The sequence below is a fragment of the Rattus norvegicus genome, chromosome 2, assembly GCF_036323735.1.
Source record: "Rattus norvegicus strain BN/NHsdMcwi chromosome 2, GRCr8, whole genome shotgun sequence".
NCBI lineage: Eukaryota > Metazoa > Chordata > Mammalia > Rodentia > Muridae > Rattus > Rattus norvegicus.
The window spans coordinates 188,297,430-188,318,976 of record NC_086020.1 but is presented as its reverse complement, the minus strand read 5'-3'; the positions used below and the strand labels follow the sequence as shown (position 1 = coordinate 188,318,976).

Here is a 21,547-nt window from a genome sequence, read left to right as displayed (position 1 = left end):
AGCACTGCTCTGATCCCACTGTGCTTGACCATTTGTCAAAACAATGAGACCTCATTAAGCATCTGTGTTGTACAAAGAAATGTAGTCCAAAAACAAGGCTCATATGCTTTAAAACAGCAAAGCTACAGTTGGCGACATATTGCTAAGTCAGAGATAATACACCACATGGGACCTCCTCTCACTGAAGGCTGTGGAGAAGTTCGGTATTTCCTACAAAACTCCATATCTCCCATCCTGGTCAGAAGCCCTGCAGTGCCATCAGATCCCAACAGAACCGCGGTTCAGAGACAGTATGATGGCCTTCATGATAAGATAACAGTGTGTCCTCTTCCCACAGCAGAAGTGAATCCTTGCATACTTTCCTAGAGTCAACAGTACATCTTCTAAAAGGAGACTCCACACTTTCACCAATAACGTAACAAGGAACAGACAGGGACCTGGCTCTGTTGACCCTAGCTCACCCTGGAACTCACAGAGCCAGTTGGCCTGAGATCTCGCAGGTGCCTGCCTCAGAACCTGTAAACACATGGCGCAGTCTCTATAAAAGGTACCGCTCCTGTCAGTGTGAACAAACTAGCACAGGTTATGTCCTCACATGCAAATCATCCCTGTGAACTGATTCCTTCCCTCCTACTCACAGTGACCCAAATGCATTGCATTAGAAAATTGCCCACAGGTGACTTAAGAGCAGTTGTGACAAAACCATAAACTAGAAAGAGTGAATACCTCCACACAAATAAAGCAGCATGATGTCACCAAAAGCTTGCAGATGACAAAGGATTTCAATTTGAGAAAATGGTCTACAATACGTTGATCTTTCTGCTTTAGGAAGGAGCAGCATGTGTATATGCACATGTATATATATATACATATGCTGTATTATATGCATACATATACATATATATACTCATATTAATACACACATTCATTTTGTTTCTTGTTTTTATGTATTCATATATATTTCATATATATACACATATATTTGAAAAGTAAGAAACAGAATGAATTTTTTCAAAACCTCTCAAAAGAGAATGTTTAAGAAGAAGTTTGGGAAGAAGCGGGTGGGAAAGGCTGTTCTCTTCGGAGCTGACCTAACCTTTGATAGAGCTACCCTGTCTTTTCACGTAGGCCTGGAGAGATAGCCGGGCCATTATCGCGCGCTGTTGACAATGACCAGCAGATGCGGGTGAGATGATTGCACAGCACCAGTTCTCAGACTCCGAGCTTGAGTAATTGGGTGTGTCAACCTATGTCACTCCACAGATGGCTATTAAGCGAGCTACAACTTCCCTAAATCTATCTTTCAGGAGGCCCGAGCAGTACTCCGGATAACTATTCTCTGCCAATTGAGAAGAGGCAAAGAGATAAACAACTTTTCTGGAAAAAAAAAAAAAAAAAACAGTTCCAAAGTCTATTGTTCCTCCCTACACACACACACACACACACACACACACACACACACACACTCTCTCTCTCTCTCTCTCTCTCTCTCACACACACACACACTCTCTCTCTCTCTCTCTCTCTCTCTCTCTCTCTCTCTCTCACACACACACACACACACACACACACACACTGTCTCTCTCATCCTGCTACTAGCCTAGGTGGCCATGACCTCCCAATCCTCCTGCCTCAGAACACCCGAGGATTAGGATTGTGTGCAACGACATCTAGAGTTCCCCAGTTTCCTATGAGAAGATTACATAAATGTTGGAAAGCCATCTTTGCTCGGAAGCAACGCTGCTATCTCAGAGTTCTAGGGATTACAGCACCAGATCCCCAGCTGTCACCTTCCTAGAGAGCAGAGCGCAGCGCCATCCTGGTACAGTTAGGTGACAGCAGCCTTCACAGAGGCACCCCAGTGACCACAGGCCAAGACAAGCATCCAGCCTGACTGCTGCGGGAGTCAAAATGATGGTGCTTTGGTGTTTTGTGAATGCTCACATACAAAACTTTTAACTAGCCCCCATGCCTGTGACCACTAGCGCATTTTAAGAAAGTTTTCTTGGTTGTAGACAAGGGCCTTCACATCACCATTAATTGCCTCAGGACTGACCCGTACACCGGAAGCACAGTATGAGTGCATGGGGTTTCTTCTCTCCTGCACATCTGAGCAGCTACCATTTACCCAGCAAGCCTTTTCTCCCTGAACTCCATCACTTAGCACCTCCACAGAACCTGAACTCACACTTCCTGTGGCTGTAGATGGAAAATGACAAAGCATGTCCTATTTCCTCGTTTTGATGAAGAGAAGAAACCTGAAGTGCAGTTGTATGAGTGACAGTGCAGTGTGGACACACCCGTGTGCATGCATAGCATGTACTCTGTTTACTGTTATAATGACTAACAAAAGAAGCCCAGCCAGCTTAGCGCTTCCCATCATGCTAAGGAGTGGCTCCTGCGTGTACTCTACACAAACCTCAGGGAACTTTGGGGTCAGGGGTTGATTTTGTATCTGTGTGTGTGTGTGTGTGTGTGTGTGTGTGTGTGTGTGTGTGCGCGCGCGCGCGCCATGATACATGTGCAACAGCATACATGCAACTTTCAGAAATTGATCCTTTTTTTTTAACCACACGAGTTCCAGAGATCAAATAACCTCGGGCTTCCAGGCTTGGCCGCAATCACCTTTATCCACTGAGTCAGCTCACTGGCCTTCATTTAGAGTCAGGGTCTCACTCAGTAGCCCAGGCTGACTTGGCAGTTACTATACAGTCCAGGCTGGCCTTGAACTAACAGCAATTGTCCTTCCTCAGCCTACTGAGTGCTGGAACTGCTGGAAGGCACAACCGCGTCCAGTTTAAGCTTAGGGAACTTGAAGGAAGAGTTGCTCTGGCGTCATGGGAAGACAGAAAGCTTGACACATGAAGACTGTATGCTAAGCAAGGAGGGAAGCGTGTGAAGGTAGGTGAGCAGGTGCAGGCCCCGTACGGCAGCTTAGCTGTGTCAGTGACGCCTTCTGCCAGTTCACCTGAATCCAACCTGCTTAGGTGGAAAGGGACAGGTGACTAGAGCAACACCTGGACAGTCCAGCCTAAGGAAGGCCAACAGAGCGTTCTGGGGAAAGAGCCCCTGAAGTCTAGCCAACAGAGACAGTCAAACGGGAAAAGGCTTTCCATGTCACGGGGAACAGTATCCAGATTGAGGGGTGCTATGAAGGAAGCATGTGGTATAAAAAGGTGAGCCACCATACATGGAAGAGTGTGGGTTCCAGGCCTGGCTTTGTCAGACACTAAATACTTGATTTAGAAGAATTCTCTGAAGCTACTTAAGATATATCTACGGTAGAGTTGATTTGAGGCTCAAATAAGATAGGGATAGAGGGGGGTTGGGGATTTAGCTCAGTGGTAGAGCACTTGCCTAGCAAGCGCAAGGCCCTGGGTTTGGTCCCCAACTCCGAAAAAAAAAAAAAGAAAAAAAAAAGATAGGGGTAGAGGATAAACTGGGAGACATTATTTAACATTTAATACAAGTATTTTATTAAAATAAAATTCCCAGTCTGAAGTTCTATGAAGCAAAACCAGGCCTCCCCATCTTAGGCCAGAATAGATAAATGGCTACATGATTTAAGTCAGGAAAGCTGCTTCCCCAGCTCACATGGCATGAACATGCACAACATCAGGTGATATAACGTCAAACACTTCTGAAAGCATCTTCCCCACGGTTCCACTGCTCTCTCCACCACTCCACTACAGGAATCGGAGGCAGGAGCAGGCACCAAGAACCCTACCGGACCCCTATCCCCAACCCACCTCCAGTCTTCTGTGGCACAAGCCTCAGTGGAGGCTACATCACTGGACTACTAGATAAGCTCCCCAGTGCTGAGGAACACTGGCTTCGGGCAGCTGAAGCCTGATTTCCGTGGACTCGGGGGTTAGACAGAAATGATCCAAGCAGCTTGGCATTGGCAGAGTTCCACAACTTTGCTCTGAAATCCTGAACAGAATTTCTCTCTGAATCAATGGCTTCTGAGGCGAGAAGAGCAAGAGGCTATACACTATGAACAAAACCATTGCAAACAAGAGTGCCGGACAGCACAGCTGTCAGCCTGCATGCTGGGTAATCCGGAACCTTGCCTTGGTAGTGGAACAGAGCTGGGCGGGAGTTATGGAAACAAACAGGTCCAGGGGAGGAAATCCCCAGTGTGGAATTACCACAAGCCTAATGGACCCCCACCTTTGGGTTCCTCTGTGCCCAGAGCCATGCAGGCATAATTAAATGTCTCTAGTCTTTAAAAGCACTCTACAGGTTAGTTATTAATATTACTCCCACTATACAAATGAGGGGCCTGAGGCATAAAGACTTCAATGGCTTCACTGATATTCCCAGCTGATAAGAACCAAACCAAGTCTATCTATGTTCCAAAAACCAAGAGAGAAGCACAGAGACAATCCAAGCATCCAGAAAGCCATCTAAGCCATCCTGATGTCTGCTCAGGAATGACCAGCGCTGACTGCCGCTGGCCTGCCTTTACATTGCTCTCCACCATCCTCCTGTCACTATTCCACTGATGTGAACACAGCAAGTCCTTGGCAGAAAGCCGGGCATATGGAAAAGACTCACATGCTGTGCCCAGGGCAAGGCCTGCACTGCAAAGCAGAAGGGACGCTCTGGGAATCCCTCTGGGGTCAATAGTCCTCTCATAAACATTAGTGCAAATGGCCACTAAGTCTCAGTACCAGAGGACATGCACTGAGAAAGGTTCAAGGAACAGACAAGGCCTCTTCGTTTTTGGCCTGGAGTGACAGGTGCAGAATGCCACACAGAATTCAAACTTCCTGGTCAGGACAGGTTGGAGTGGGTAGTTTTAACTTGCATCTAGTGAGGGCAGATTGGAACTGGTAGTTTTGGTTTCTGGGGAGGACTGGTTAGTACTGGGTGGCTTTAGTAGCAGGCTGTGTCCACTGCTGAGACTGAAGCACTCCAATCCGATCCCTTCGAAGGACTCGGTAAGAAGGCAACTGCATAGCCAGAGAAAGCTGTCTGTACCCAAAGCCCGCCAGAAAACATTTCTGAACACAAATAGGACTCCAGACCACCTTTTCCCATCTTTCTAAACTTTTTTTTATTACAAGAAATAAAAGTATAAAGGCTATAATATCTATTCCTGGTCAAGATAAAACACAGAAAAGGCCACTAAACAATACTTTTGGCATTATTATCGATATAAATATGTCCTTCCAAGTTAGAAAAATTCAGAAGGAATTAGAATTCTTCTAGGTGGAAGTGGAAATTTTAATAATTTCCATAATATTATGCAGGTATTCATTCGGAGTAATGATACTACTAAAAAGAATCAACTGTCAACTCAGTACACAAATTATTAAACTCGAAGCTAAGTCATCAGTGGACTACAGAATCCCACCAGACTGCCCTAAAGTTGGGGGGTTAGCTTTCGAGCCAGGCCAGTGGGGCTCAGCGCTGTTCTGATCCACTGGCTAGGAGGGTCACATGCATGGCCACTCCTGGGCCTTTCTTTGACCAGAAATCATAATGCTTACTCTGAGGACTGAAAGTACTCTTCCCAAGCATCTGTCGCCTCATAAGCCCTCAGAACACAGGAACAACTGTAAGTCACATGAGCTCCATGAGAATGGAGGTGTCTGTCTGTCTGTCTTTCAGTCTTGCTTTATGAAGAGAGGACATGTCCCAGGTCAGCTTTCACAGACTCTGCAGTTTCTCCAGTGTCTTCGTACATATCCAGTTCATATCCAAATGCCCCTCCCCTTCGTACAGCCTTCTCAGAAAGTAGCTTCAACTGCTTTTGTCGGAAGATCCAAATTATAGGAAACAGGGCTGAAGTATTTTAGGGATATCTTAAGTTAAAATGAACACACAACATTTTCTGTCAATTGTGTGCTTACCAATAATTATAAATATCTCCAGACTGTAAAAGAAACCTTTCATACTCCCACAATGGAAAAACAGAGTCTTAAAAATAATTGTAGAAGGAGCAGAAGGGAGTGGTAGGTAGAAGGTGGGTCACAAAAATCTGCAAAGCAGAATCTGAAATTTTGTCTTAAAACAAAACAAACCTAACAACGTCTAAGGCTGCCAGGACATGAGATAAGCATGCGATCATGGGAAACATGTAAACGCACATCTCCCCAGCTCTGGCTGATCTGAATCACCCATCACACCACTGGGTTACCCTCACTGTGGCAAAGAAGTCCAAAGGGACGACAAGCCCAAGTCCCCAGGAAACACATTCTTTACTTCAGAGACAGCTTCAAGATGGCTACACCTCTGCCCTCCCCACGTCCTACCCCTTCACTGCTATTGGCTCTGAAATTAACCCTCAGACCTCAAAACCCAGAGAGTTAACACACTGACACAGCTCTGAGGAGCAAGCACAGAGGGGGGAAAAAAACGAAAACAAAACAAAAACCACGTGGCCAGGAATCGGGAGCATGAATGGTGGACTGGCCAAGCCTGGTGCCTATCCCCTTTGCAGACACTGTTCTAAAGGCTTCAGTTTCTCCATCTTTAAACTAGGTATGGAGTAGGAGGGCAGCTCCCAGCCTGAGAACCTCCAACAGCTCCTGCAATTGTAAAGAGAGATGTGGCATAAGGGTATTATTTTGCAGTGTCTAACAGAGAGAACGAATTGAGTATCCTAGCCTTATTAACATCCCTCACCATGGTACTGAATGGAGGACAATAACATCTGTTACATCACAGGCGCTCTAGAGAGCTCTTCCTGAAGAAGCAAGTTCAGTTCCCAGCATGCACTTCAGGTGCATAACCACCTGTAACTCCAAAGGGGATATGACATCTTCTTCTGACCTCTGAAGATATCCAAACAGAGACACATACAAATAAAACAAAAATTAAAGTTAAAAAAATAAAAAGTTTTGAACTGAAAACTATTCTAAGATCAACGCCCTAGAGGATAAAAAAAAATCACACTATGGCCCGATGTAACATATAACCACAATGCCTGGTTAAAAAGTAACTTAAAGTCCTCCCACCTTCCAGGCAGTGCACAAAACTTCTCCAAGTTGGAGGTACACCCCGTGAAGGGGACAGACTTCAACGTGATGCTCTTCAACACTTCCCAGGTCAGAAGAGACCAGTGAACAGCCCCGACCTGCAACGCTGAAGGCGTCCCGGTTCTTCACAGAGGACTGCACTCACTCACTCACACTTGACTGCGGAGATGGGGGGCAGCATTCCATTCTGCGGGAATGAACAGGCTGTCCACACCGTGACCTACAGGAACACCACTGCCAAGTCCTTGCCACACTCACTTTGCTCAGACGCTGTCCTGTGAATCTAGCATTCACAACAAGCCCCCAAGTCACATACCACTACTCTCCTCAGTACACAGACAGCAAAATGAAGGCACAAAGAACTTAAGAAATCTGTCCTACGACAAAAGCTAGTAGGCTGTCGGTGTCTCCACCTTCTCCCCACAAAGCTGACAACTTCCTCTCAAATGCTCTACACACACTGGAATGTCCCGAGAAGAGCCAGAGTCTGGGTGCTTCTAAGAGCAGTCCCCCTGAGAGAGCTCAGAGCTGAGACCCATGTTGACTTAACAGGAACTCCTGCCAATCTCCCCGAATTCTATTTGCCTGTCCTGGCAGTGGAGCAGCTAAGGGGAGGCCAGGGCCACAGCTGCACCTGTCAGCTGACACATCCGTCCCAGGCTTACTGAAGAGAAGACATAAAGGGCTCCTAAGAGGCTGGCTTTTCAAAACAGAAGATTCTGTGATTTAATATTTAGTAACTCCTATCATAAAATGTGTGTGCAGTGTCTTTGAATACAGAATATCAGGGTCAAACCTATTTATGAATCTAAACTAAGCCAATTACTAATTGTAGCATCTTGAGCCTCGGTCTCCCGATTCCTCCCTCTGTCTTCCAGAGAAGTTACGAAGTGTATGTCAATACAGAGGCTGCACAGGACCTGGTAGGGCTCTGGACGCTGCCTCTCTGACTTAACATTCTAAGCTTCAAACTGCTTTGAGCCACAGTGCAAGTGGCTACTGTTACCCCAAAGGACAGTCATGTGATGGTCACGTGAGCGCAATGAGGAACTACACTACAGCCCTGTAGGGATGATGCTTACAGAGTAAAAGTGCAACACACTTTTTGGGGAAGGAAATAAACATTAAAAAAAAAAAACAATCAAAATGTGTATTTAAGTGCCTGCACGCCCTCGATGATCATGTAGGAAGAAACAACAGGACGCAGTGCAAAGCCACCGACCGACCCCTTGGTGCTGGGCTGGGTTTGTGGGTTTAAAGGAACAACTCCTGTGAGGAGTGCTCTGAACTACACAAGGCTGCACTGATGCCGAAGGTTGTTTTACTTTATAAGAATCGTGTTATGTTAATTAATTGGCTGGCCATTCCAGTACTAGCTCATGTTTTAACTGGAAAAACTGAGGCAGAGGAATGTTAAGCCACAGCAGGAAGGCTGGTGTCTCCAAACACAGGGTGGAGACAAGGGCTAGGCCAAAATAAATTAAGGCCAGGACAAAGCCGAAAACTAACACATCCTAAAGGAGCAAAGTAGAAAGCAGCCAGTTCAATCCACAGCCTCACCTGCTGCTGAGCCGGACGGAATTATTCCCTACTTCCTCCCAAAGACAGAACTGGACTTCAGGGTGAGAAAGAACTTCACAATCAAATCTCTTTGCCGGTCCATAAATTAATTATGTGGAAGGGGCACAAAAACAAAGACCAGTTGTCACAAATTAGAGTCTAGCCTGGCTGGCATTCTCCTAACCTCCTCATTAGAAAGAGAGAGAGAGAGAGAGAGAGAGAGAGAGAGAGAGAGAGAGAGAGAGAGAGAGAAGAAAGTAGCAGTCCTTCAGAGAGTTTCCTTCTTTGGTTGGTCAGAAATGTCCTCATTCCCCAGGTCTCCTCATGCTAAATATGGTAATTGCTGGCAAACAACCAGCCCAGTAAATTCCAATGATACTTAAGCATTCATACAGCCTGAAATTACTCTGCAGCAAACACTTGGGACCAGCAAGGCTTCAGCACAGAGCCGTTCAGCCGAGCACGCCATGTCAAAGCAGTGGGGCGTCTTAGGAACACACCAGCTTGCAAAAAGCAATCTATTTCTCTTTATTGCAACATTCTTCGGCAACAACACTGATCGCTTCCCCGCGGTGCACTCAGCTCCCCACCCGGCAAGTGGGAGGCTGGAGTGAGAAATGGAAGAAACAGGTGGTGTCCGCAGGACGCCAAAACAGCAGGTTGCTTCAGGCCATTCCATCCCACCACAAATCAATTTGCTGAGGGTAGAAAGAAGGAAGGGACCAGTCGTCCTGCTGTCTGAACTGACTGCCCTGACCACTGTCCAGGCTCACCAGTTAGTGTCAGAATTTGCAGTGAGTGGGGACCGGATGCTGGTTTTGCCTATCAGAGCATTATATGCCACACGTTTCTGCACCGTCTGGAAGACAGGACAGCAGTAGAATAACATACCATTTGCCTCCAAGGTCTTTTCTTAAACCCAGTATTATATAATGTATGTTTCCTTGATGCATATAACTTAGAACAAGCTGTTGTGTGATAAAATCAGATCCAAATTTTAAAGGGCCAAGCCAGGCAATGGTAGTGTGTACTTATAATCACCTCTAGGGAGACGGAGGCAGGAAGAGCAAGAGTTCAATGCTAGCCTCCACTTTTTGATGAGTTCGAGTCCAGCCTGGGCTGCATGAGACTCTCAAAACTCAGAACGAAACAACTACACCCAAAAATGAAATTTAAAGTAGTTGTAAAAATGCCACTGAATGTATGTATTTTTTAAAATGGCCAAGGTCAAGGTATGATGGCACACACCTTTCATGCCAGCAGAGCCAAGACAGGTGTCTGAGTTCTTGGCCAGTCAGAGCTACACAAGTAAGACCCTGTTTCGAACACTTGAAAAGGTGGAGCAAGCCCTTTAGAACCCAAAAGATGACCAACGACCACCCTATGGAAGGAGCATTTCTTATGCCACGAGTGGGACTGTGCGTGGGTTTCTGGTTTGCTTATGTCGGGTCTTTATGTTGGAATGAGCGAGGCAGAGACAGACAGAGTAAGCGTTGACTGCCTTTGGTGCTGGACAGGGAACCCAGGGCCTCACCGCATGTTACACACGTACTGCACCACACCCACCCCAGCCTGTGTGTACTGCAAATTGCCAGGCATACTGTGATAGTTTTTAAGCAGATGAAGTACCAACACCTTTAATAGCTGACGTTCAGATATATTAAAAAAATCCATGGGTAAAAGACACAGTTGAGTAAACAAAAACAAAGAAATAGAAAGGAAGAGGAGGCACTGTTAAGAATTCATGGAGGTTTTTTTAAACTATACTGCTCTAATAAGAGGCAACAAGAGATGAGGTAAGAGCCACCATTTGCTAGGCAATAAAGAATTGTTTAAATGAAACCCAGAGGGCAGCACTGACAGCCTCATATTCTGTTAATGAAAGTATGACAGGGTCGAATGCTACAGAAAGCCTCGCAACACTGTGGCTTTAAAGCTTCTGGATTTCAGTAGAAAATAGGTGACTCTTTTCTTTTAAAGATTTGTCTTTATTTCATGTGTATGGGTGCTGTGCCTCCGTGTGTGTCTGCACCACAGGTGTGTGCAGGGCCCACAGAGGCCAGATAAAGGTATCGAAGCCCTTAGAACTAGAGCTAATGTTTGTGAGCAACCTGAGGTGGGTGCTGGGAATCTGGAAGAGCAGCCAGGGCTCTTAACCTACGAGCCGGTCCCTCCAAAAATATTCATCACAACATTCTTTATACTATGACACCTGGAAACGAAGGATGGAGTTCCACAAAAATGAAGAAGAGGAGACCCTTAAGATAGTGTAGCATGAGCCATATTCTTAAAGGATACTAACATATATGGAAGAAATGCTCGCGTTATTTTTAGTGGTACAGGAGACAATAAAACTACATGTCTGTTAAAATCCCAACTAAAGTTTTATAATAGACATGAGCATGGAAAAATACTTTAAAGAATCAAAATGTTAGCCGCAGTACAGCTTCCAAATGATGCAGTTATTAGAGATGCTAATTGTCTCTCACTTTTTAGATACCTCTCTCTTAGACTTTGAAATCACGGGAATCCCCAAGAGCAAATCTTCCTTCAGTGTGCAGATGAATCTTATCTGTACATGGGACAGGAGGGGAGAGGTTGGATCCAACCAAATTTGTAGTCAAAAGAGAGAGGTCAAAACACATGAGCTCATTTCTTAAGAGTATTAACCAATCACGGGAATCGAATGTATGAAAACATTTTAAACAGAAAACTACTTGTATAGTGAATGTATATAAATTTAAATTGTATAGTGTAGTGACTTTCAAATGTATAGGAGCTTTTAAAATCTAAGGGTACAAAAAGACATAACAAAATACATACGTGAATACCAAAACGTTAACAGAGATGTGGTGGTATTATTTTGATTGCTCACACATACCTAAAGAATTCTAAATGTAACTGCTTTTTAAAATCACATAGACACACAAAATCTTGTAAAGGTGCCAAGGAAAATCAACACAGTATAAATATAAGTTAATTGTGTGTAAACATAAAGAATAATTCTGTTGCTATGTAAACCTACCTGAGCGAAACTGCTACAATGTTTGTTTTTAGTTACAACCATTTTCCTTAATGGTTAGGAAGTGTATAGAAAGGACTATAAGTGGCACTTGCCTTATTTTGGGAAGACAGAGGATCTTCCTATATAGCCTACCTGCCCTGTCCTTACAGAAATTCTCCTGCCTCAGTTTTCAGCACTCTAGAATTAGGTTAAGCCCACCTCACTCAGCTGTTGCTGACATAATGACAAAACCTTGGGCTAGGCACACCATATGAGCTTTTTCCTTTAAATCCTCATAAAGATTTAAGTGTCTTAAATGTTGCAAGAAAATAAATATCTAAAGACAAATGTGTGCCACTTAAAGAAGGGCCAGCAAATGAACAGCCATGTACACTGCAAAGAAAAACATAAACATGAGTAAGGAAGATAGCATGTCCTGGAACCTCAATGAGACTTGCTATTTTCCAGAAAAACACAAGGCAACCAGCACCTTACCATTTTCCCTCTGTAGGAGTTAATTCATAGACACCACCTAAGTAGACAGCTGTCAATTATTCTTACAGGGACACCTAGGAAGTCCAACAGACAAGATTTCTCCAGCTTGTGACCTAAACACTAGCCAGAATCTTCTCACAGAGAGGAAGGAGAGGGAGGGCAGGGAGGAGAACGAAAAAATGAAAAGGAAGCAAACCACACAATTTAAAAATACACCTGCCTCTGAAGAAGGACGTATACTTTAGAATACAACCGCAGCTGTGTGTTCAGCACCTTAGCTGGCAAGCAAGGCTACATTTAAAGGGGGGTGCTATTTGTTAAATGAAGACGTATTATTAAGGAGACAATATCTGACTCCAATCAAAATATTCTCATCGTGTTTTTGGCCTCACAAAACACACATACTTTCTTCATATGAATAAACATGTCTGAGTGGGAGAGTTACTCTTACCCCAGAAACAGGTTCTGCAACACCACATACCCAACCAGTCTTTGTGTGGCAATGAGTCCACTCTGGCTTGATGTTAGTCCGATATAGTCAAAGAACCCAGAATTACTACTCAGTTGCCAACGACCTATAGAAGGAACTGACTTGGAGACCAGAAATCTCTGCAGGCAGGCCTCCAGGGAACTGGGCTTCAGGCCACTGGAAGACGGACCCCGTCAGCCAAGGTGATACAGTTCCAGACAGCAGAGGACAGTGGAATGACCACCCCCGCAACCACCAGGACCTTGCTTCATCTTTCCTGGTACCACATAAGTGTTTGTGGAGCTGGGAGAACAGGGTTTTGCCAAGACAAGTAAAACAGGGTGAGGGCTATGTCAGCACGATTAATCAGTGCCACCTGCAGCACCGACTCTGGGTGTGTCCACGCCACACACGCCCCATGCCTGTGATGAGAAGGTCTTTCAGCCACTGCCACTGAGAACTGGATCTTCCAAGGAAGGCAGTTTCCACCCTACCATGTCCTGTAGCAAGCCGGCCATGCAGGGCTGAGGACACAGTGCTCTCTCACCACGAACCCACTAACAGCCACCACAACGTCTGCCAATTTTATATTCACACCCCCCATCAGACAAGGAGGTCTTTGTCCTCTCACCAAGTCAAGTTGATTTTTTTCCTATGTTACAACAGAGAAAAGAAAATAGCGGACTGTGCAGAATAGCAGAGAGCCCCCCACCCCCAGGGTAGGGGAGCGGGGGCTGCTGTTCTCTCCTATGTACTTCCCCAGAACCCCACTGCTGTTAGCTACCCAGACTGCAGGAAACTGCTTTCAGAGAGTGAGATAAATGGCTTTCAAACTACACATCGGGTAACTACGTATCTGCCTCATCTTAGTGATGCTATCAGTCCTGGGGGCAAGATCCTAACTTCCACTTTGAGTACCATTCCCACATACCTGGACACTATATTTCCCTGCTCTGCTTGCCCCAAGATGCCAAGGGAAACACCAATTAAGCCTGATGACACACCCAAGGCCCTAACATAGCACCACTCTTTGGGCACACGGTCTTTGGAGGATTCTACACAAATGTCCCTGGGCCCCTTGAACTGCAGGCTAATTCAATGGCTGAGCTGGCACCTTTGGTCTTCCAGCCAGGTGTTGAGGGCCCGGGTCCCTCTTCTAATGCCCTGGAGCCCAGTTCCTGAGAGTCCTGTTGGCAACTTAGCAGTGACTCTGAGTTCTGTGAACACACTGACCAGAAACAGCAATAAAAACCGAACACAACCATTGTTTTGCTCACTCTAGCTCCCACAATCCATCTTACTGTTTTGCTCTTTTGAAGGCCACAATGTTAACTGGCAAACAGGTAATAATCCCTTCAAAAAGGAAAGGGACAGCAAACCTGCTGCTGCTGCCAGAGAACACTGTGCAGCCTGAGCCACCGGAGCCCAAAGGACAGCCTACAAACTTCTAAAGCCACTTCCTTCTTTCCATCAGAGGCCGTAACGTGAAGTGCCACGACGACAGAACAATCCTGGGCCCTTCTCACAGGACGCGCTGTTCAAGGGACCTTCGGTGCTCTCCTTGTCCCTCCATGCACCATGTGAGAATATCCCAACCCACCCCAAGTCAGTATTGCCACCCAAATGGTGGCTTGTTCCTCTAATCACAATGATAAGGAAGCTAAGTTCAAGACCAGCCTGGAATACAGTAAGTTCTGGTCAATCTGGGCTACAGAGTTATAAGAACCTCTCTCAAAAAAATTGGGACAGCCTGAAAGAAGTTGTCTATCTCTCTTCATGCTCCTGTACTCAAGGGAAAAGCTGCCAGCAGCTATGCGTTCACAGGTTAACAAAACAGATATCCTCGGAGGAAGCATCAATCACTGGAGCTAAAGACAGCACTGCCGGTGAAACCTGTGCATTCTGGTTATCTGAATAAGACTAATGGAGGGAGGGAAGGAGGAAGGGAGGGAAGGAGACCATCTTTAAAGACACACATTAGACATATGTCAGTCCTAAAATATACACTTCACAGACTGGCTCTTTAAAAATGCAAGCTAACGTTACTGGCCTTACAGTGGTAGCAGTGATGGCCTCTCTCCAAGCCAGTACTGAGGAACGGGGGGCTATGTTTATGCGTATGTTTGTGTGGATGTAAGTCATATGTGTGTCAGTGCCCATGGAAGCCAGAAATGGGCACCAGACCCTAGAACTGGAGTTACGGGCAATTATGAGTCATCTGATGCAGGTGCTGGGAATTGAACTTGTGTCCTTTGCAAGAACAGCAAGCACTCGCCATCCCTGATCCATCTCTCCAGCACCATCTAGCTTACTTTTTGAGAAATGATCTTTCTCTAAACCAGTAGGGTTCTTGTTCCATCTGGACTGACTGGCTGGTAAACCCAGGGGTCCTCCTGTCTCTGCCCCCAGCTATGGAGTTACAAATGAACACCACCACAGCTGCTTAGGATGTGGGTGCTGGGGTGCTCTACACACTGAGCCATCTCCCCGCCCCTAACTGGACCCTACAAATTCTCAGCCACGACTCTAGATCCACTGAGTCACAGTACCCAGAACAATCATGTGTTCTTTTTGTAAGAGGAGCTAGGGAAACTGCTGGACAAATTCTTTCCTCCTTCATGGATCCATCTGGGCAGGGAGGTATACAGACATAGGGCTAAGGCAGTCCACCTGAACAGCCTTCCCAGACAGAAGAACATAATGCCCTCACAAGTTCCACTCCTCTTATGGACAAGTGGGTGTCCCTTCAGTGAAGGGTACATAACCAGCCCTTTTGACTTCTGTCACCCACACAAAGCTCAGGACTCTGAGGACAAAATCCAGAGATGATACCAATAATGGCAATCAAGAGTGGAGAAACTTGGTGCATGTAAGAACTAGAGGAGATCAAAGAATGACCGCCTGCCTCTTGACAGGAGACAGAGGTGCACTGCCCCTTTGCCAGGAAGAGATCAGATCTAGCATGGACAGAGAGACACACCAGAGAGCTTTAAAGTCCCTCTCAGCACATACAACAAAGAGGTAAACTTGACCCACAACCTGTGACCACCACACAGGGAGCAGGAGAGGTCAGGTAAGAGTGAATGTCATAGCCTCGGAGGGAGATTCCAAACCCAAAACGACTTTTTCAATAGCACATATGATTAGAAAAGAAGAATGAGAGAGAGAGAGAGAGAGAGAGAGAGAGAGAGAGAGAGAGAGAGAGAGAGAACACATCTGGGAAAGAGAAACTTTTGGTTTTTCCCCACTTGTAAGGTAAGCGAAGACTCTTGCAAACAGGCATCCAGGAGGACCACAGTGGCCTACAATGAAAAAGGACTGGAAGTTACTTGTTCAAATGAACATCTTTACAGGGTGCCAGTGAGATGCCAAGGTACCATGCCAAGCCGAGGGTAGAGATGTGGGCTCTGGAACACATACATGCAAAGGCACAATTCTTTCCCCAGAGCACACACTAACAGTAAGTGCTTGAGATGTGTTTCTGTTACATAAATCCATCTGTACACAAGACAGAAGCAGTTTGGACGGTCCATAAGGCCCAGGACCTGAGGCCTTAAAGAAAGGAATTCTAGTCCCAACTCTGTAACCGGCCCTGTGATCGAAGACAAAGTCCATGAGAAAGTGGACTACTAAAACATGGGCTCCCCTGCAAGGTCACCAAATCAATTAATAACAGGGCTGGAGGACACTTCTGGTCTTCCGGCTCCCGGCTTAGTGGCCTGTCCCAAATACTACAGGTGGCCTGGTGCAGAGGAAAGTGCCTGACCAGGGACTTTCTTGGTTTGGAAAGCTAGAGAAGACAGGAGCAGGAGAATCCAGAAAGTTCAGGAGGAGAGGGAACAGATCAATGAGACATCTGGACAGACATCAAGAAAGAAAACAGATATGGACTGTAAATACAGCACAAGAATGCAATTCCCATCCAAATCATGCCTTAGAGGGTACACAACACACACACACACACACACACACACACACACACACACACACACCTGGAAAAATTTATAAAGGATCCAAAATGTATATGCATGTATGGCATTTGAAGAAGAATCTGTGACAGAGCGGGGGACAGGGTGCAGTGTCACTCACACGTGAAGCCTTTTTAGAAGCAGTTGTGCACAAGAAGGAACCATTCAACTCTGCAGCGTTCACCTTAGCAATTTCCGAATCCCTTGAGAGTCAGAAGGGTTAACTGCTGGAATGGCTGGGTTCAATGTGGAAAGTATTAAAACCTAAAAGGCCAGATCTCATATACCTCCTGAAGGCAGATAAAGTGGAATTGATCTGTGATTGCCCCACCTGATCACTTCGTCAGAGTCTACTGAAAGCCTTTTATTATTATTATTATTATTATTATTATTATTATTATTATTACAGATTCTCAGGCCTCCTGTGTCAGAACACAAGGGTGCTGAGTGTAGGGCCCACAGCAATGGGTCTGCTGCAGCCAGGACATGCAGCTAGCTCTTGGCCTCCACAATGGAAGGGGCAGGGAGGAAGGTCACCAGGAATGGCAGAGTGGGAACTAGATCAATGCAAATTTTGTGGGCAAAATAAAATTTCTGTGGGTGTGATATTTTTAAAATGTATTGTAAGGTTGCTCTCAAGCATCGAAGCATATCCCACTGCACTTAGACATTCTTTAAAGGTCCTGAAATCAGTGACAGCCTGGGTGAGCCAAGGCTGCCCCTCTGGGCAACACAAATCCACAGAGGAGGAAGAAAAGAGATCCCAACAAAATACCGGTATATATTTTTCAAACACCATAAAATGAGAGATTCTGTAACCAATCGCTCCCTCCTCCCTCCAAGAAAGAAAAACGGGAAATAGTTACAGGGTGAATTTCATCTCACCCTAAAGGAAAAAAGCTTGCTCTTTTGTGATAGGGATTCAACTGACAAAGTGTCTAGGTGACAGTAAAACCAGGGAATCACTCCCACTGCAGAGCAAAGAAAAAACAAAAGTAAGGGGTGGTCCAGAGCCGTTCAGAAGCTCACACAGATGGGTTGACAGCTCCTTGCCTTAGGAATCAGTGATGTTCAAATTAACAACTGGCCACAAGCCAAACATGGGAACACTCAAAAGTTAGGGAGGGAGAGTTATAATTGGTACCTTGGCAAAATACCCCCATAATAGATTAGGAAGCTTCCCTGCTAGACCCTGGGAAGATTTAAGATTTGCAACAGCAACGAACTCTTTAATCTCTTTTATGAGAATAGTTTAGCATCTAAAGAACATCTGTCTAAAACCCAAAATACCTAAATTTGAGCCAGCTGGACTAACACTCAACTTGACCCCCAGGGATAGTAAAGGCCAGCAAGAGCAGAAGCAGGGGCATCAGTTGAATGCACTGGGGTTCAACACGTCAGGAAAGCCCATGGACCAGCCTCATCCTGTTTCTGTTGCCAGTGACTGGTGAGTCTCTTTACGGCCCTAGGTATTAGTCCCCAAAGTACTCAGAAAAAAAAAAAAGTTATGCTTTTAATCCTCTTTCATAAGGGAAAGACACAGATCATGAAGACTAAAGTTATTTACTGTGTAAAACAAGTCACGGGGGAACCAAGCACTGTAATCCTCAGAAAAATCACACTAATTATACACCTCTTTACCCTAAATCTACACTTAGGGCTAACAGCTTCATTCAAAGAAAAAGGGTAAGGCAAAATGCCATCGTTGAGTTTTTAGGAAAAGTCTTGGAAACCGTTCATCCTAAACAGGCTCCTTGGTCCACTTCTGACAACCTGCGGACCCAGCAATGTAAGTCATTTGAACTTTTCAAAAAGTATCTGGTTGATGCTGAACAAGCCAGCACTGTTTGCAGGTGATAAATAATCGAGTCCTCAAAGCATCTGGAATTGGCATGTCCGCTGCTTGCTACAATGAACAAAGCCCGGATTTTTCTGAAACTCATCCTTTCTCTGAAAAAGATGTCGTAGGGGTTTTCTGGTAAAAAGCTAACTGTTCTTGAGTTAAAGGAGGACCCTACCAGTTCATCGAACACTGTGTACAAGTCATACTCCCCACTGGAAGCACAAACTTCACCCAGAAAGACCAAACCGCTGCCCCTGTCCTAAAAGAACTTTTCTCAATATCTTTTAAGCGCTACGGGTTTAATATACATTCTTTTAATTAATCCTATTAGCTGGGTAATTTCATCCCCATTTTATTGGTGAGTTAATACAGCAGATTTGAATCCAGGATTACAGAGCTGGGCTCCAAAGTTCTTTCCATACAACATTCCAAAGAAACGTAAGATCTAAAGATGTGGGTGGAATGGGCAAAGTATGATTCGATTTCCTTTCCTGGCTCCCACCGTGTTAGAGAGGGGGCAAGGAATATCCCACCATAACGAGCCTTTCTAAGCAAGCGCTACGAATCAACCACTGTCTCCACTTTTCCTCGCCTGCCCCCGCCCCTGCCCCACCCCCAACGGTGCCAAAAGAGCAGCAAGCTGCTGCCAGGTCGGAGGAGTTGGGGATCGTCACACCACATTCCTGGGGCTGGACGCACACTGGAACCGCAGCCGAGCTCCGCGCCTCGGAAAGAATAACAGCAGTTGAGATTTTCAATCATGTGGCTCAGCACGCTGCCACACCAGTTCCCCCACTGCTGCCTCCACCTCTCCAAGACCTAAGCCCCACGCCCAACTCCTCCTCCGGACAGACCGACCGATCCGGGTGTCAAAAGTTGGGAACGCCGCAAGCCCCCGCCGCCCTCCCAATCATACTCGCACCTCGGCCCGCGAGCTGCTCGCCCGAGACCCCGCTAACGCGGAACCCGAGACGCTACGCGTTGCCAAGACTCGAGGCCCGGACCAGGCAGTTTGGAAGGCGCAGCCCCCGGAGCGCGCAGTGGCAGAGGGATGGTCTCCCGGGCGCCTGGTACTCACCGTGCGCGGGGCCCGCGCCGCACAGCCAGAGCCACAGCAGCGCCCGCAGCGCGGCGGGACGCAGAGCGGGCATCTTCACTGCCGCAGCCAAAGCAGATCCGCATGGGGAGCGGGTCCCGACCAGGAGCCCCGCTCTCGCGTGCTCTACCCTGCCCCCGCGGCTCGCCGAGTCCAGGAGCTGCCGCTACGCCGCCCCGGCACTCCGCGCAGCCAGGCCGCCGCCCGAAGTTTGGCTGAAAGTTTCTGGCTGAGCCGCGCGGCAGAGTGGCCCGCGTGTCCTTCCGCCTCGGCCTCCTCCCACCGCGAGGCTCCGCCCCCGTCGCCGCCGCGTGCCCAGGGGTTTCCCGCAGAAAGAAGCGCCGGTCCGCTGCGCGCGGAGGGATCTGAGCGAACAGCACTTGGTACTCGGCCCGCCCGGCCGCCTGGCCCGCCCGTGAGCTCCGATAAGGGGTTGGCTGAAGCGACCAACATCAAACGCGAGGGTTTGCGCGGATCCTGAACTTGTAAAGAGAGGCAGACCTCATGCCCCACACACCCACACACTCCTTGGCTGATTAGAGAAATGAGGGAGAGCAGACACGGGGCTGTCAACGGAAAGTAGGCGCCAAAGTCCTCTTAAGGGGACATTCCTTGAGATGCTCTGGGCATTTCGTTCATTCATCTATTCATCCATCCATCTTTGGTTCTTTTAGTGAACTTCCTGTAGCAAGATGCTTGGGACCCTGGGATCATCCACTCTAGGGTCTAGGATAATTTAGGGGAGGCTTTCAAAAGACAGGTATCCTGACAACAGAAGCCTGAAACTCTAGTCAAAGTGTAGAAAATGGTAAGAACCAGAATACTCTTTGTAACCTATTAATAGCTGCGAGTTAAGAGTGACCTAAATGCCCCACCCTTGGGGGCTAGGTGAATAATTCGTAATTATAAGTGAGGTGCAATACGACTGAAAATATCACCTTCATATACGTCAACCGTAAAACCAAAATGATGATGAAAACACAAATTGCAGAGCAAGACTCTAAGAATACCATTCACATATCTTATGGTTGTTTGTGTACATCGTTTTTAAATGACAGATAAAGCTATAACCCTAACTAGTTCTTTCCAACGTGAGTGTGGACTGTGATCTAGCCTGGGTATAGATGAGTTTGTAGAGTATATGAAACTGGCCACTACAAGGAATTGCATGAACCACACAGGACTATCTATTTCTGTCTTAACTACACTGCGAAATCTTTACCGCCAAAGACCATGGTCGTCACCATCAGTGCCTATCACATAGTAGATGGTGACCTAGAATGCAGAATACAAGTGAATATGGGTGTGAACATTAAAACTGCATTTTGAGAAGTGCTTTAGGATCTGGGGAAATGGCTCAGAGGGTAAGAGGGCTTGCTGTGCAAGCACAAGGACCTGAGTTCAAATCCCCAACACTCACATTAAAAGCCAGGTTTGACTATGCACATGCCTGAAACAATTGTATGGGATGGAGTTAAATGAATCTCTGGGACTAACTAGCTGGTAGCCCAATTTCAGGTTCCATAAGAGAGACACACAAACGCTTCTCAAGGGACTAAGATGAGTGATAGAACAGGATAGCTGATGCCTTCTGAACTCTACACATGTGCATATATACATATACAGCATATATCACTCACATACACCATGTATTATACACACAATACACCATACACGCATATATCATATGCCACATACATATACACATATGTTTGTATTTTGATGCTAATTCTGCTTCCCCAGGAGGGGATGCCTTGGATGAGAAGTGAATCACGTACTCAGGTGACTTCATGTAAACCTTCTCTCCATTTTAACTCATATAACTCTAGTTCTAAGAGTTCTGGCTTCATGGGCACCCACACATATGTGCACAATCCCCATCACACACACACACACACACACACACACACACACACACACACACACACACAATCTTAACCACAAAAAAAAAAAAAAAAAAGCCAAGCACAGTAGCGTGTGCTTCTAATCCTGGCACTAGGGAGACAGAGACTAGATGGCCCTTAGAGCTTGTTGGCAACCAATTTAACATAATTGATGAGCTCTAAGCCAATGAGAGACCTTGTCTCAAGAAGTGGATAGCATTCCTGATAATAATACCCAAG

The 21,547-nt window shown here is 46.2% G+C and overlaps 1 protein-coding gene across 1 annotated transcript in view; it reads right to left on the bottom strand.

Annotated features, from left to right (window-relative positions):
• The window catches only part of Notch2 (notch receptor 2), a 133,488-nt gene extending 113,847 nt beyond the window's left edge, over positions 1-19,641 (bottom strand). Inside the window, exon 1 of the mRNA NM_024358.2 lies at positions 19,407-19,641. Within this exon, the coding sequence (NP_077334.2) occupies positions 19,407-19,479 (73 nt within the window). The 5' untranslated portion in view covers positions 19,480-19,641. The remainder of the gene's footprint in view (positions 1-19,406) is intronic.
• Positions 19,642-21,547: the final 1,906 nt, after the last annotated feature.